Source organism: Formica exsecta, unplaced genomic scaffold (genome assembly GCF_003651465.1).
Source record: "Formica exsecta isolate Colony F162 unplaced genomic scaffold, ASM365146v1 scaffold318, whole genome shotgun sequence".
Lineage (NCBI taxonomy): Eukaryota > Metazoa > Arthropoda > Insecta > Hymenoptera > Formicidae > Formica > Formica exsecta.
Genome location: NW_021850434.1, coordinates 405,016 through 420,289, shown reverse-complemented (window position 1 = coordinate 420,289; position 15,274 = coordinate 405,016). Strand labels below are relative to the sequence as shown.

The window sequence follows — 15,274 nt, the reverse complement described above, 5'->3', positions numbered from 1 at the left end:
TAGCCGCAAATTAGCTGCTCACGCGGCGGCTAAAAGAAAATTAAAAGAGGGTTCCCGCCTCTCGGCAACCCCTTCGCCTTCCTTCCCCCTTGTTTTTAGCATTCCGGGAGGCGAGGCTTTATCCTCCTCGCGAAATTTCAGGATCCCATCCCTTCCTCGAATGCGCCATCGCGTTGCATGGCTACCATACGCGAAACGTTGATCAGGTGTAAGTGCGAATTCTGTTAATGTCAAATATCCGTCAGATATTTCTGGATACAAATCTGCAAGATAACACTAGCGTTTTTCGAACGCTATGTATTCTCGACGATTCGTCATGAGTCCGCGATCTACCATATGCGCGATTAACGTGTAATCTATACGCGAGACGAGACAATACATACAAAGAACCCCTGCAACGCGAAACTCCGTCTTTCCTTATCGTAGCGATCAAAGCACGTGTTAATTACACGTACGAGCAAGATGTCGCGCGATAAGATTGAAATCGCAATGCCTAATTAAGAAACGCGAGAGAGCGACGCAGAAAAATAAAGTCGAGTGAAGCGGGCAGGATGGATGATTGATTGTTTGCATCAAAGAAACCCGCACGCGCGTTTTTATAACGGTTAGCTAATGCAAGCCTGTCCTCGACAAACGATCCGCGATGTCGCTTGAAAGATTCATCGATGTCATATCATGGAAAATCACCGTTGCTACGCTATACACACAGATAAAGGAGAAATTAGAGAAAAAGAAAAAGTGAACCTGATAATATTTTTTTTCTAGGCAAAGTACAAACTGGTCGCGTGCATAGGGTAAGCGTTCCGTTGTCGATACGGCGATCGGGAGAGTCTGTTATTACAGTTGTAAGCGTCGAACTTAATCCGTCTCCGTCGATCGCTTCGTGGCCAACCCCCATTGGCCCATAGTGTAATCCCGTAAAAGATGTAAATTTACGCTCCTCGTCTCTCTATCTCCCGACGACGCGAGGAACGGCGTGTATCAACTCGAATCGTACAATCGCGTGTGTGTACTGTCGGATTTAGCCGTGGCGTGTGTTTCGCCGCACGGGGTCGGAATAGTCGGATAGTTACAAGCGCGGGTTGCAACGGGTCGGTGTAATGCGCTACCCACCCACGGGCAAATATTCGCAGATGTGAGCCGAGCAACGAAAATTCGGCTTTGCAGCGCTCTCGTGTGCCGGCGTACTAGCTAACAGGATTTATTTGTATCTACGTGTACGAACCGCGCGTTCCGCATTTCAAAGCCCTCTCTCTCTTTCTCTGTCTCTGCATCCGCCGGGTTGAATTGATATATACGTGTAGGTATACACTATATATCTGTTGCTGTACGACTACATACAACGTACATATAGCGAGGTAGGGGGAGAGAGAAAGAGAGAGAGAGAGAGAGAGAGAACTGAGCTAACTAACGGGCTAGCAGTTCATTAGAGATGGCTAAACTCTAGGGTGGCTCGTAACGGGAGCAGGGGATGAGGATTTCGTTATTGCGCGATATGCGTTCCGTTCGAGAAAAGGATAGTCCCTCATTGAATTTTCTCGGAGAGAGCAGATCCGTACTATAAATTCTGACATATCCGCACATGTGCAGAGACGAGTGTCCGCATAGTCGTTAAAATTCCGAAAGAATTGATTCCGCGATGAATTGAGCAAAGATGTATATGTATCCTTCTATCAATATCTGTGTCGCATCACCGGACATTGCGTGCGGAAATGAGGCTCGTACACATACGGAGAGGAGGGATGAATGGCGGCGAGACCAAAGGATCCTCCCCGAAGATCGATCGCGCGCGGCGAACGCAACGGCGACGGTTGTCGGCGTCTATCGATCGAATGCCGATAATCTACACGGATCGGCTCTCGGCGGATAGCAGCAAGTTATTATGTAATGGGACGACGTATGCGGCAATATAAAATCGACTTGTAACGTCGTGACGCGTCTTCCGCGCGCGCGGCACGAGAGAGAGAGAGGTATAAGATCCGTGTACAATGCACGAAATGACAGTTAGAGACGACGCGAACGCTGACCGTATCCACCGACACAGATAAACGATTGAGATCCTTGATACATTGGACCACCAACGAATAGGAGATAGCATGTCATGGCATAGCACGGTAAATTAACTGTAAACAGTACTGTGTATGTGTCACACCCCCCACACGATAGCGTCTTTATGTCTCGCCTTGTAACTAAATTTAAAAAGTGTGATAAAGACCCTAAGCATGCTATACATCGTCATAAGCAGGGCTCTTTTTTCTCTCTCTCTCTCTCTCTCTCTCTCTGCGAAATAAAAAAATTTTTACACTTGAAGCTTATATCACAAAAATCGCGTACAAAAGTTGAAAGTTTTTAATGTTTTAACGAAAGGGGAGACACAATGGATCGATCGCTATTCTTTCGCGACTCCCAAGTCCGTATTAGGTCGCGCACGAATCTATCACGTCTCGAAAGGCGTGCCGAAGCACTCCTTTGAGAGGTCAAGATCCATCAATCCGTGCCGTATGCAGGCGCACCGGGACCACCGCTGGGAATGCTGGCTAACAATCTGCCAAGTCATCCCCGACCGATCTTGGCACATTCGTCAACTTCGTGGCTTCGTGTGTCACCTCCTCGGCCTGACGTGGGAAATCTGGTAACCCATGTTAAATTCGACAGAAATCAAATCTTACGCGTAGCGAAAGATTTTTCTCTCCACGCGCCAAATTTCGCGAAGAATTAATCGTTCATTTTTTATGATTTCGAAAAAAACGTTTACAATTATAAGTAATATAAATTGTAGTGGATTATAGATTTGTGGGAACGTTTTCCTATTACTTTTTTCCCGTAGATAGAATACAATGCAATCATCGAGAATCATCCAGATTCGTTTTCTTTCTCAGACAAATGATTCCGCAATTTTTTTAACAAAAACAATGGAGTATATCCTCGGGCGGTACGTACAGTCTGATGAATCCCCGACTACCAGAAGACGGCAGCCGTCTCGCCGGCGCGCTGATCTTTTAACGATCGTATCACCGATCATAAAACCCGCGATCTCTGATTAGACGAAAAGCCGTCCGCGGCGGCGATAGGACTGGCCGAGATAAATTTCGTGTTTTGACTCTAATGACAGGGGCGTGTTTACGGTAGGTAGGTAGATGTCTACTGTGCGATTAATTTTTGTATAGTTTTAGAGCCTCCGGGCTCCGTTCCAGCCCCCTCCCGGACACGATCCTCTTATTCTTCATTAAACTCTGATTGCCGTCAGATTATTATTACGGCCTCGCACTACGTACTTATCATCCGCACACATCACACACTCACGTTCACTGAAAAACATAGATATTAGCGCATGAAGATTTATTTGATCTCGGATTTTTGCTAAAAGTATCAATATACCTGTAAATTAGAATCGAATAAAAAGCACGCGCCTCTTCGATCTCCGCTACGCGGCTCGATCAAGCCCGACCGTCGTCGCCGAGCCTTGGACACGAATTGAGATTATAAATCAGGTAATCAACCGCCATAAAAGTCCACCCACACGAGAGCGCGTGCTTTTTTATTCTGGGACCTTGCACGATTTTTATGCCCGGTATTCGGATCGCGGTGTGCGCGTCTATCCTCAAAATCTCGAGATACGACAGCGATTCGCCACGCGGGGCCCGTGACACGACAACTATGGGTCATGCGTATCCGCCCCAAAGAAACACGTCGGTGACGAAGATCACCGAGACTCAGCTGGCTCTCATATAATTTTCTATGCTATTTACACGCAGGAATATTATTAGCGCTATTTTTAATTTCGCGATACAAACAGAGAATATATATAATTCTCTCTCAACTACATGCATATCTAATTTTTTTCCAGTCTTATTCTGTGATAACAATTTAAGTTTACGTCTATTGCATTACGCAGACTGCGATAGAAATATGCCCGAGTAGCTTCAGCGCACGAATAACTGAAATGTTTCCTGATTAATATTCCCGTCGTCGTCCGGGTCAATCATTCTACTCTGTGCAAAGTGAGACGAGATGAAATAAAATCCAGAAATTCGGTTTATTCTGCTCGGGAACGCGGCGGCTTTATTAATCCAATAATGATCACCGCGCGCGCGCACGCTCTTCGCGAGTAAAATGAAGAACGCATATTTGATTTCCTATCCTTCTAGAAGGTCCGAGTTGCGTCGTCGATCGTTTGCACAGTAATCCAATTGTGTAGATACTCGTACGTAGGATGGAATACGATAAAGGAAACCCTTTCATATATCCGGTGGAAAACTAATATATAACATTTCCCTTTATTTTATAAATGTAATTCGAAAACGTTTCGCATTTTTTTATTATAAAAATAATATTATAAAATTTAATATATATCTTCGCTTAAACGCATTATTTAATTATTATGGCGCGTATATAAATGATACTAATCTACCGTGATACGATCATTATTGCAAAATTCATGTTGAGTCGGACAATCGGAAAGCTTAAATCAGATTCCCTCTTCAACTTAATCCTCATCTTATCATTATCTGCGCTTACGAAATGATTATATATATTATATATATTATCGCGATAGTATAAATTTATCTTTTAAAGTCTTCAGCCGTATTATTTTCTAATGTAACGTTATGTATGTACAAACACCATTTTAAATGTATCAAAAGTTTGACATGTGGCACCAAAAATGTTGTATATAAATCTCAATATCCGTTGAGCGCGAGTCCATATTATATATCATATATACAATTGTGTGTATTAAATATCTGATATAACATAAATGCCAATTGCATCTTTTATCGAATCATCGATACAATTTTATATACATGATATTATTATATTTTAATTGATATTTTATTGCATCTCTCCTCTAAAATAGTGCATTCATGATTATATGCCGCGCACAGCATAGAAAGAGGAGAGACAAAGATCACGACATTCGAGATGCCAAAAAATCATTGGAACTTAATTTTTTATGACTTAATTAAGAAAACAATTATTTAAAAACCTATAAATTCTTGCCCGCCAAAGCAGCTGCTTTAGAGAGCACAATTTGGATGTCCATCGATGGAAAATTCTAAATATATATAGAATATATTATTTTTTACATTTTCTATAATAAAAATATAAATGCATATACCCTCTCACCTGTAAGAGTTTAACATTTGTAGCAAAGTCGCCAGCCAGTAACTGGTCCCTTAATAATCTAAAAATATATATACGTGTGCTAGAGAACGACAAAGATTATTGCTGTAGACATGACAAAATTTTTTTACTCACAGAATCATGGCACAGCAGATATGTATGAGGAAACTAAATCTATTCTCATCAGCAAACAAGGAATCCCATATCCTCATAACATCTGGCAGGGCAAACTCTTGCGAAAGAAGAAGTGTCAACCATCTTGTTCCAAACAGGAGAATAACAAAATAAAAACGAGAATCGCGACAATATATTGATGATAATCATCAATATACGATACCTAAAGCTGTAATATTGCGGACACAGTTCTTGTTGATGCAAACGCAACCAAACATCTGGATCATTGGCTCTAACTTGATTCGTCAATTTACTCATCATTGAATTAATTCCAAATTCAGCTTCATCCAACGTCTTTATAAAGAAATCACGTATTTCGGCCATTAGATTGGTAAAACAGAAAAAAGTGTCTGCTTCAGCATATTCTGTAAAACGAAAAATATTTGTTACCATCAGCAAATGCTGTTCAGGGGGTGTTCTCATATTGTAATACACACTTCTCCATGTTGGATCTGGATCGCAAGCAAATGCGTGATATATCGGTCCAACTATTTCATTCATACCCTGCACATAACCTTGACCAGGATTCAACTTGGCATATAAAAAAAGTATTCTCTCTAAAACTTCCCAATGTGCTTCACCGCCTTCAGCCAATGGTGCATAATCTTCTGCAGCCTTTCTGACAGAGACTGCTATCTAATAGATAAAATATAATACAGCATGATAACATATATCATATCTGCAGAATGTTTAGAACTACTGATATCTCTGTGTACAACATATATCTATATAATATCTATATATCTATATAAAAGATATAAAAATATATAATATAGACTTTTTTTTTCTAAGAATGCTAAATTTTAGTAGAACATATTACTCTGCATCATTTATAATACCTGCTGTTTTCCGTCCATTAATGTAAAGGCAAGCATAAGTAAAGTCTATTAATAAATTTAATAAAAAGTTGATGATGGAAGCTTAATTGTTCATAGTTTGTTACCTTGGTCACTCCTAATCCCTTTCTTTCAACATTTGCACTTTTCAGTACAGTATGTTGAACTCTATTGTGTAAACGTTGCTGGCCATTAGCACTCACTATTTTTTGACATGGATAATCGGTTCCTTGTTGGAAAAATGATATGTCTGGACATAGCCGTCTGTATAAATACAATTTATACAGTTAATTTTGTATTCTTATTAACAGAGTTGTTTTTTACGCAGGGTTATATGATCTATTATTCACCTAACATCTTTATCAATTTGAAGGAGAACTTCATTATCTTTAAAGTACGTTTGCCATTTACTGTCTGGATTTAAGTTGAGAGGATGATCGTGTAACGTTACATCAACTCTTTCTTTGTCATCTGTATTAGATTCTCCAGGCATAACAATGAGATCTTCTACAATCAAATGAAAATTAAAAAATATTATATATAACACAGTTTTAAGCGTTATAAATTATTTTCATCATAACGTCATTTGTTTCTCTTACCAATGAAGGTGTTATACAACTCCCTTTTGCGCTTCAGAGTCTCCAACCAAGTGGACCTTTTCGGTGGCAAATAGTTCAGCAATAACTTCCAACATAGAGGCCTTAGGCCACCAGGCTCGTCAGGTATACCTATAATAAAAAAAAATCAGATTATTAGAGAAAGCTTACATAAAATTTCACAATGTCAGAATCATCGCGATAAGCATATTGGAATGAAATCATATGTGGCAAACGTACCATGGAAACATATTTTTCCGAGACTGACGGTATCTATTTCCTCTGCGTTAAGAACGTCGTCGAATTCGCTCAATCTGCAAAATATCCCTCTCGTTAACGCACAGATACAGACTCTTATCTACCTGAGAATTTTGACGGCCTTACCTCTTTCTCAGAATACTCATTTTCCTCACGTGCGAAGAACATGCAGAAACATGTGACACAAAAATCAAGGCTCCAGCAGCGCGGGGAATCTCTATTCGCGGATTTGCTGTCCCTTATCAACATTCGGTAGGCGTGTGCATCGGCGCGTGAAACGATATATCCGTTTTCTCATTATTGATAGCGGATTGTCAGATCGACTCGCGCAATAATTGTTATCGCCTTTTTAAATTGTTGCGACAGCAACGGACAGCCAGCTGTGTGGCACACAGCAATGGTCACTGACATTACTCTGACACTTTGACTCTCTGACAGAAAGTATCGATATACCTTTCTCTCAATTTCTCGATATCTCGGCACCGATACTCGTTCAACGATGCAAGATACAAGATACGACGCTTTCTCACGATGTTCATTGTAAATGAATGAAAGTACGCACGGTACACACGCATAAATGAGAAAAACGGATAAAGTTTTTTCACCAATAAAAAAAATGGAAAAGTAAAGAAAATAGATAATTGTGTGTGTGTATACGAAGCTGTGTATTTACGTAAAAAGTACTATTATCTTACGTTGAAAGCAATTTCATGTCTACAACTGATACTGATTGATACAGATATAGATAGCGAGGTGTCAAATAATAGCTGTCAAAATACACATGTTTATCTTATATATATACGCTTGTCAAATACCTGATGCTTATATAGAAAAGTGATGAGTGTACGATATTTTAAGACATTGGGTGAGTTTGCATACATGCAGAATGAAAAAAAAGTACATATGTTTCAAGTTTCTTATAAATTAACATATTACGTTATTAATTCATCATTATAAGATTTTACTATAAATTGAGCCTATATAATTTTTTTACATTATGCAATATATAGTAAAACAACATATTATATATCAAAATTTCTCTTAACCTCCAGTTTTTTTGCATTATTATATTTACTTTAAACTTTTGGATTTTAAATTGTTTATATAATATGTTTATATATCTTTTAGTTACTTTGCAACTATAAAAATGCCATTCAAGTTCCATTTAAAAAAAAGCAGACAGTACAATGTTGTGTCCAAGAATCAGTATGTGATTTGTGTCGAATTGTTAGACGCTACTTCTATAGAATGCACACTCAGTATTGACAGTGTTGGTCAAGAATGCCTAAACAATGTGACACAGCGTTTAGGATTGGGACAACCAGAATTTTTTGGTTTACGTTATGTTTACTGTCATGGTAACCCAGCGTTGCGTTGGGTGGACATGGATAAACCTTTAAAGAGACAACTTGAAAAGGATGCCAAGAACTTTACACTTTACTTAAGAGTTATGTACTATGTCACAGATGTCCAATTCATTCAAGATGAAATGACAAGGTATTTATTAGTTGTCTGAGCAATGTAAATCTTTAAACAAGTATAATTTTAAATACTTCTTTTTCTTTTCTTTCAGATATCATTATTATCTTCAATTGAAGAGTGATATATTAGAAGACAGAATACATTGTAATCCTAGACAGGCTTGTCTATTAGCAAGCTATTCTATGCAAGCTGAGTTTGGAAACTATAGTCCAGAAAGACATACAGTCGAGTGTCTCCAGCAGTGTACTTTCTTTCCAAATGTAACATTAATTTTCATGCTTGTCAAGATTTTTGCTCTAATTCCTTATTCCTTTACTCTAAGATTTTACTCTAATCACAATTTCATATACTCCTACATATATTGTTTCTATATTTAGGAAGTGATCAAGATTGATTCGGGTGGACAAGACTCTCTCTTACATACAGCGATATGTCAGTACAAGAGTCTTACCAATGTTACGCAAGCTAGCGCAGAGGAACTGTATATCTCAATTGTCATGCAGCTGGAAGGATATGGCAATGAAACATTTACTGCCAAAGTAAATATACCACGATACATCTCTCAATTACTCTACTTGCTGTTTCAATTATGCCAAAAATATATATTTCAGGATAACAGTAACAATAAAGTTATTCTTGGAATTTCCATCAATGGGATTATGGTGGCCTATCCTAATACACAAACGCAATTTTACAGGTTAATTTACTTCTATACACACACACACGTGTGTGTGTTTGTGTGTGTGTGTATATATATATGTAGCTTTGTAGATATACTAAAAACATTACAATATATTAGATAATTTTATATCTTGCAGATGGAGAGATATCAGTAATGTCATAAATCATAAGAAAACGTTTAGAATAGAATGCCAATTGGAGGGTGAAGAAGCGAAACAATTTGTATTTACTGAATCACGTAACGCAAAATATATATGGAGATTATGTATAGCTCAACACACATTTTATATGCAATATCAAGAACATCGTCCTCTAGAAAGATCCAATGGCTACTTTGTGCGTAAATGAGCATTTGTGTGACTATACAGTATCAGTTTAACTATATAATTAAAAACAATATATCGTTTCAGGATAATGATACAAACGATTCAAGCGAGCAAACGGTATCCGTGAATTTGGATAACCGAGCCGCGGACAGTCATATGCGGTGGACAAGTTACAACGATCTTTCGACATCACCGTATCCTGTCGTATCTGTTTCGTCAACGGATATAAATAATTTGCGCGCGTTATTACCGTCGTATAGACCGGCGCCCGATTACGAAACGGCGGTTCAAATGAAATACAATAACGGAGGAAACGCTCCTCAGCCTTATTATGCGAATCAATCCGCGATAGTTGGTTCGGATATTTCGTGCCTTCTTGGTAATGTTGTAAATCGTAACAGATATTGAATTTAATGAAATAACTTTATGATCATTAAAAGTTTTACTCATCTATATATATCTGCATCTGTTTTACTGTTTATATAAATGGACAATGATGTGCACAAAAAGAGATCCAATATGTACTGAGATTATTAGTAATAAATAATATTAATATCATATTATCATCAAATGCTTTCAGTTAAATTTTCCATACATTCAGCAGTTGTGATTGCACGCATCAAAGCTTCTGGTTCTGGTTTATCTGCAGTGGCATATACATTGAATCCAGAATTAATTAATGCATTTTTTGTCACAGGACCTATTGCTACTGCTTTTATATCTTTTACATTAGAAGAGTTTCTTTTAAGTTGTGTTGTAACATGTTCTACTGTAGATGGACTGAAAAAAACAAATATGCTAGGAGATTTTTTAAGGATTTTTGATAAATCCTGTTCCAACAACTCACTCGCTAATGTTCTGTAAACCACAATCTTTTGTATTGTAACTCCATTATTGTTAAGAATACATGCTACAGTTTCTCGTGCAATCTCACTGCATGGATATAATAATGGTTTTGAATCTTTTTTTATATCAAGAATAATTCTTTCAGCCAGTTGTTTTGAATTACCAGATTCACTACCAATACAATGTTGCAAGTTAAGCTGATTTCTTGCAAGAGAATCAGTTGCAGGTCCTATACAATACACTGGTATCTGTTGCCAATGGTATAGAATATTTGCATCTCCTTTTACCGCCAATGAAATAGCTTCAACTGTACGCGGACTCGTTAATATTAAACCTATAACATAAATTTACAAAATATAAAAAGTATATAATTGATGATATAATAAGAATAATATATACAACCAATATATATTACCACTGTACTTATCTGCTGTTGACAAACATGCTCGCAATTCTGAAATATTCACAAACTCAAATCGCAAAGTCTGTAAACATTCGCAGGTATAACCAGCAGATTCCAATGTCTTTATATACATTTCTTGTTTGTCACTCATTTCAGACAATCCTTTACATAATACCACTATCTTATTATTCTCGAGCATTATATCAACAAAAAGGTACACCGTAATTTGTCAAATTAAAATTCTGGAATGAAAGAATATATATTATAATTTATAATATAATTTATATCAGTACATACATATAGATATATAGACTTTATCTTACTCTGCGGGAATAATTTTGAAAAATTTGAGTTTCATCTGAATGAATATAAACATACACCTATGTTCCAAAATGGATAGTCAGGTATTTGCCAGTAGTGAAAAATCATTTATATACGTATACGTTCATTCGTATATAATGTATTATTAATTAAATAAATATATATTATATATTACTAAATAAAACACAACCCACATATAATATCTATCTTTGCTTATCATTATCCTGATTACTCACATCACAAACTAATCTAGCTTGAATCGACAATCGATAATTGATAATCGACACAACGAATCAAATTGATATTTGCGATAACAGAGTACCAACTTCAGAAATACAACTTCCACATACAAAAAGGTACTATCAACAGAGCACATAAACACAAAATCATATGATTAGCTGTCAAATAGGAAAATTTTAGGGTCTTTAAAAATTCTCTATTTAATAGCCAATTGCGTGACATTGTGTCTATCTGTTTTCTTACTGAAAAGCTCCCATAATTACATGTAAAAAAATATTTAAAAAACATATTTATCACGATATGACAATATTATTTAATTATATTGGAAATGCGATGTCGTTTAAAACGTTTGTACAAAGAATATACTGGAGATATTTCATTAATCGTTGTTGTCGGATGTCGTATACGCGCATGAGACTCTTGTCTGGTTTTCAGTTGGCGCACCTGGGTGGGTACAGGAAGTCGGACGCCACTTGCTAGTTACGAGAGACGACTTTTTCCTTCAAAATCGTGGTGTCAAGAGGTATGTATCGGCCTACGATGTCATGTTTCTCGAATCTGTTCGCATCTAGCTCAGCGTTGAAATACGCATCCTTCGAAAGATAATTTCTCGAATAGAAAGTCTCGAGCTACAATCTAGACGCGATAAATGTTGCGTTCGTTCACGATAAATGACGCAAAATTGCGAGAGAAATACGGCATGACGGACTGTTGCTGATCGTCATACTTATGGTCGCATAGAAAGCAAACTTGAAAAGAATCGTGATCGATTTATCTGTGATTTCAGGACGCAATGGGTCGTTACTCCCACGAACCGGTCAACCAGACCAAGTCGTGCAAGGCACGCGGCTCCAATCTTCGCGTGCATTTTAAGGTAAATATTTTTCTCTTGGTTTTTTCGAAGAAACATAACCTCTCGTAAAAGAGATCAATGTTTACAATCGGTATTTCTCTCGTTATGTTGCAGAACACTCATGAAACAGCACGTGCTATCAAAAGTATGGCTCTGCGAAGGGCGCAGAAATACCTGAAAAATGTCGTCGAACATAAGGAGTGTGTCCCTTTCCGTAGGTTCAATGGTGGTGTCGGAAGATGTGCCCAAGCCAAACAATTTGGTACTACGCAAGGTATGCAAAATTTCTACGTGTACTTTTTTGAGCTGTCAGGAAGATTAATTTTAGTTAAAATATATTTATAACAATTTTGTTGTTATTTTAGGTCGTTGGCCTAAAAAGTCTGCAGAGTTTCTGCTGCAGCTTCTGAAAAATGCAGAAAGTAATGCAGATTATAAGGGACTTGATGTCGATCGTCTTGTAGTTGAACATATTCAGGTTAATCATGCACCTTGTCTTCGCAGAAGGACATATAGAGCTCATGGTCGTATAAATCGTAAGTGTGCATCCATCATAAAAGAATTTGATTCTTTAAAAATTTATTTTATTGAAATGTATATTATTATTATGATTTGTAATATTTATAGCTTACATGAGCTCGCCCTGTCACATTGAAGTGATATTAACGGAAAAGGAGGATGTTGTTGCGAAAGCGACAGAAGAAGAGCCATCAAAAAAGAAGCTTAGCAAGAAAAAGCTTGCTAGACAAAAGGAAAAAATGATGAGGGAATAATTTCATACTTTATGTGGACATGTTAAATATACTGAAAAAAATGAAAATCTACTTCATATTTTGTCTTTTTATTTACTTCCTATTCTATTTCAACATGCTCAACATGTATTTAATTGTATGTATGTTATGATATAACAAAAAAAAGTTATAGGAAAGTATACAAAAAAACATGTTTCAAAAGAAATCTCTTTTTATGCTGGCTTTAAGCTATTTTATATATTATGATAAATATGTATCAAATTATATCTATTGCAAGTAGAATAATAAATTATATCATTTTAGCACTAAATTTTTCTGTATAGATATCTTCAACATATACACGGAGAAAATAAAAATTATGATTTTTTCTAATTGTGAAAATTCACAAGAAAAATTACGACATTTTTATTTAATAACATATACGTATTATATTTTACAAAGGAGTATTGTAATCATTCAAATATTTTGATAAACAAATGCGTAATCATTAACAAACATAATAAAACAAATGCATAATTTACAATTTTTATAGTAATAAATATCCTAATGTTATATCCCCGCTTTACAAAAAATGTAAAAGGGAACGTATTTTTCATGTAATTTGTGTAATTGTAAAATTTTCTTTGTGTATATAGAGGGATATACGAAAATTATACAATGTATTAGTTTACTACTTATATATCATATTTAATTCATATTTTAATTATTTTATCTAAATTCTGTGTGATTATAATATATCAATATATATATATAGAAAATTTTACTAAAGTATCTAATTCTATTACATCTCTCTTGTACTGGTTATAGCATCTTAGATGCTACATTTATATTTTCTTCACTATTCCGCTGCAATATTTTGCTTAAAAATCTTTTTTTCCTTTTATCTAATAAAGATAATTATGAACAACAGAGATTCTTTAGTTTTCTACTTACAAAATGAGGATATTTTCGAACTTTAAATTTTACTTTATACAATGCTGTATTTGAATTGTCAAGAACCTTTAAAATTAAACGCGACGCTTGTATTCGAAAGAAATACATAAATGATTGTAGACTGATGGATGTAGACTTCTGCTGGGGTCAGGAAAGTGGTTCGCGCGTTGTGTTCGGTAGGAATAAACACAGTAAACCTCCTCCTGCGAAAAATAGAGTATATAAAATTGAGAATTTAAAAATAAGAATTGAATATAAAAATTAGAAAAGAGAACATTATATATAAACGTGCTTACCAATCAGGAGAGCAGCCACTATGAAGGTCGGTGCCGGACAATACATGTCCAGAAGCTGGGCTATAACTATATTACCAATTATCCCGCCAAGGCGGGCGGCGACCATTGATATGGCAATTCCGGTTGCACGCAATTGCGTCGGGAATACCTCAGTAATGAGACAATCCAGAGCCGCGTTACCGCAACTTATCGCACCGCTAAAGATAGCTGATACGATCAAATTCTGATACTTATTGTATACGAAATATAAACCGATCGAGCAAAGCCCCGACGAGAATGTGCTGAACACTGCAAGGAAGTACATAGGTTGTTGTGTTTATAAATGTATATATATATAGTATAAAAAAAATATTTAAAAAAAATACTCAATATAAAATATCGTGTTTTTTCGCGATAAAATATTTTTATATTGCTTTCTGCTATATTTTTTTTTGTGTGAAATACCTAGAAAAAATTTACGCCCAAGGCGATCCATCCCCAGGACAGCGATGATGTTGGCTGGTATAGCGGACGCCACTGTGATAAGGGATTCCATAAAGACGGATGTTCCGATTTTATCGGAGCAAACATTCTCGATACTATGCGAACCCTTATTAACGACATAATCGGTGACCTGGCATATCGAGGCCACTACGCCCGGTTGATCATGGTGGAATTCGTCGAAACGATTGAACAGTTCCGGAAACCACATCATGAGACCGTAATAACCAATGTGAAAGGTGAAATTAATAACAATAGATATTATCGTGAAGCGAAGAATGGGCGTTATAAATAGCTGTCTGCTATTCTCCACAATGTCACTCAGCATAGTTTTGCATTTGCTCTTCTCCTCGACTTCGTCTTTCACCGGATTCGATCCTTGATAGTCATCGAGAATCAGTTCTCTTACCTGCGTGTGAAAAATTACGTTGCAAAAAATTTATGCATGGATTCGATGAAAATTGCTTTTACTATCTTCATGAAATTATGTTAAATCGTTCATAGTCTAATTACCATGTAAGTCTCACGTGGTTTGCCGGTATTAATGACATATATTTTGCGAAAGATCTCGAGTGCCTCCTCATACTTTCCAGAGGACAAGAGATATTTGGGGGATTCGGGAAGCAACAGAAGCAACCCCGTCACAACGAACGACGGAATAGCGCAGATCAGCAGG

At 36.7% G+C, this 15,274-nt stretch overlaps 5 protein-coding genes across 10 annotated transcripts in view; 2 read left to right on the top strand and 3 right to left on the bottom strand.

Moving 5' to 3' along the window:
* Positions 1–4,280: 4,280 nt before the first annotated feature.
* LOC115238015 (TBC1 domain family member 13) lies at positions 4,281–7,391 on the bottom strand. 2 transcript variants are annotated; one of them, XM_029811498.1, is made up of 11 exons: positions 7,112–7,391; positions 6,968–7,041; positions 6,731–6,859; positions 6,482–6,638; positions 6,239–6,395; positions 6,135–6,137; positions 5,733–5,931; positions 5,459–5,660; positions 5,257–5,379; positions 5,125–5,182; positions 4,281–5,053 (listed from the first exon to the last, which is right to left on the bottom strand). In XM_029811498.1, the coding sequence occupies exons 1-11, from the start codon at positions 7,129–7,131 to the stop codon at positions 4,985–4,987; spliced, it is 1,191 nt and encodes a 396-aa protein (XP_029667358.1). In that variant the 5' UTR covers positions 7,132–7,391; the 3' UTR covers positions 4,281–4,984. The 2 variants fall into 2 exon arrangements, with proteins under 2 accessions (XP_029667358.1, XP_029667359.1); XM_029811499.1 differs by lacking the exon at positions 6,135–6,137.
* A 243-nt stretch (positions 7,392–7,634) lies between these two features.
* LOC115238014 (tyrosine-protein phosphatase non-receptor type 14) lies at positions 7,635–10,031 on the top strand. 2 transcript variants are annotated; one of them, XM_029811497.1, is made up of 7 exons: positions 7,635–7,850; positions 8,114–8,482; positions 8,559–8,727; positions 8,845–9,006; positions 9,079–9,164; positions 9,286–9,484; positions 9,559–10,031. In XM_029811497.1, the coding sequence occupies exons 2-7, from the start codon at positions 8,133–8,135 to the stop codon at positions 9,880–9,882; spliced, it is 1,290 nt and encodes a 429-aa protein (XP_029667357.1). In that variant the 5' UTR covers positions 7,635–7,850; positions 8,114–8,132; the 3' UTR covers positions 9,883–10,031. The 2 variants fall into 2 exon arrangements, with proteins under 2 accessions (XP_029667357.1, XP_029667355.1); XM_029811495.1 differs by having other exon boundaries at positions 7,778–7,882.
* On the bottom strand, positions 10,000–11,373 carry LOC115238018 (uroporphyrinogen-III synthase-like). 4 transcript variants are annotated; one of them, XM_029811504.1, is made up of 4 exons: positions 11,047–11,241; positions 10,736–10,965; positions 10,322–10,654; positions 10,000–10,254 (listed from the first exon to the last, which is right to left on the bottom strand). In XM_029811504.1, exons 2-4 carry the CDS (start codon positions 10,920–10,922, stop codon positions 10,241–10,243), a joined length of 534 nt encoding a protein of 177 aa, XP_029667364.1. In that variant the 5' UTR covers positions 10,923–10,965; positions 11,047–11,241; the 3' UTR covers positions 10,000–10,240. The 4 variants fall into 4 exon arrangements, with proteins under 4 accessions (XP_029667364.1, XP_029667363.1, XP_029667362.1 ...); XM_029811503.1 differs by lacking the exon at positions 11,047–11,241 and adding an exon at positions 11,281–11,373 and having other exon boundaries at positions 10,000–10,654; XM_029811502.1 differs by lacking the exon at positions 11,047–11,241 and adding an exon at positions 11,248–11,356 and having other exon boundaries at positions 10,000–10,654.
* Positions 11,374–11,732: 359 nt separating this feature from the next.
* On the top strand, positions 11,733–12,963 carry LOC115238019 (60S ribosomal protein L17). Its single transcript, XM_029811506.1, has 5 exons — positions 11,733–11,807; positions 12,072–12,158; positions 12,252–12,411; positions 12,503–12,673; positions 12,765–12,963. The coding sequence occupies exons 2-5, from the start codon at positions 12,078–12,080 to the stop codon at positions 12,908–12,910; spliced, it is 558 nt and encodes a 185-aa protein (XP_029667366.1). The 5' UTR covers positions 11,733–11,807; positions 12,072–12,077; the 3' UTR covers positions 12,911–12,963.
* Positions 12,964–13,251: 288 nt separating this feature from the next.
* Positions 13,252–15,274, bottom strand: part of LOC115238013 (synaptic vesicle glycoprotein 2B) — a 3,207-nt gene continuing 1,184 nt past the window's right edge. The window contains 4 exon segments of the mRNA XM_029811494.1: positions 13,252–14,025; positions 14,119–14,406; positions 14,563–15,007; positions 15,112–15,274. The exon segment at positions 15,112–15,274 is cut by the window's right edge and continues 183 nt beyond it. Of these exon segments, the coding sequence (XP_029667354.1) occupies positions 13,970–14,025; positions 14,119–14,406; positions 14,563–15,007; positions 15,112–15,274 (952 nt within the window). The 3' untranslated portion in view covers positions 13,252–13,969.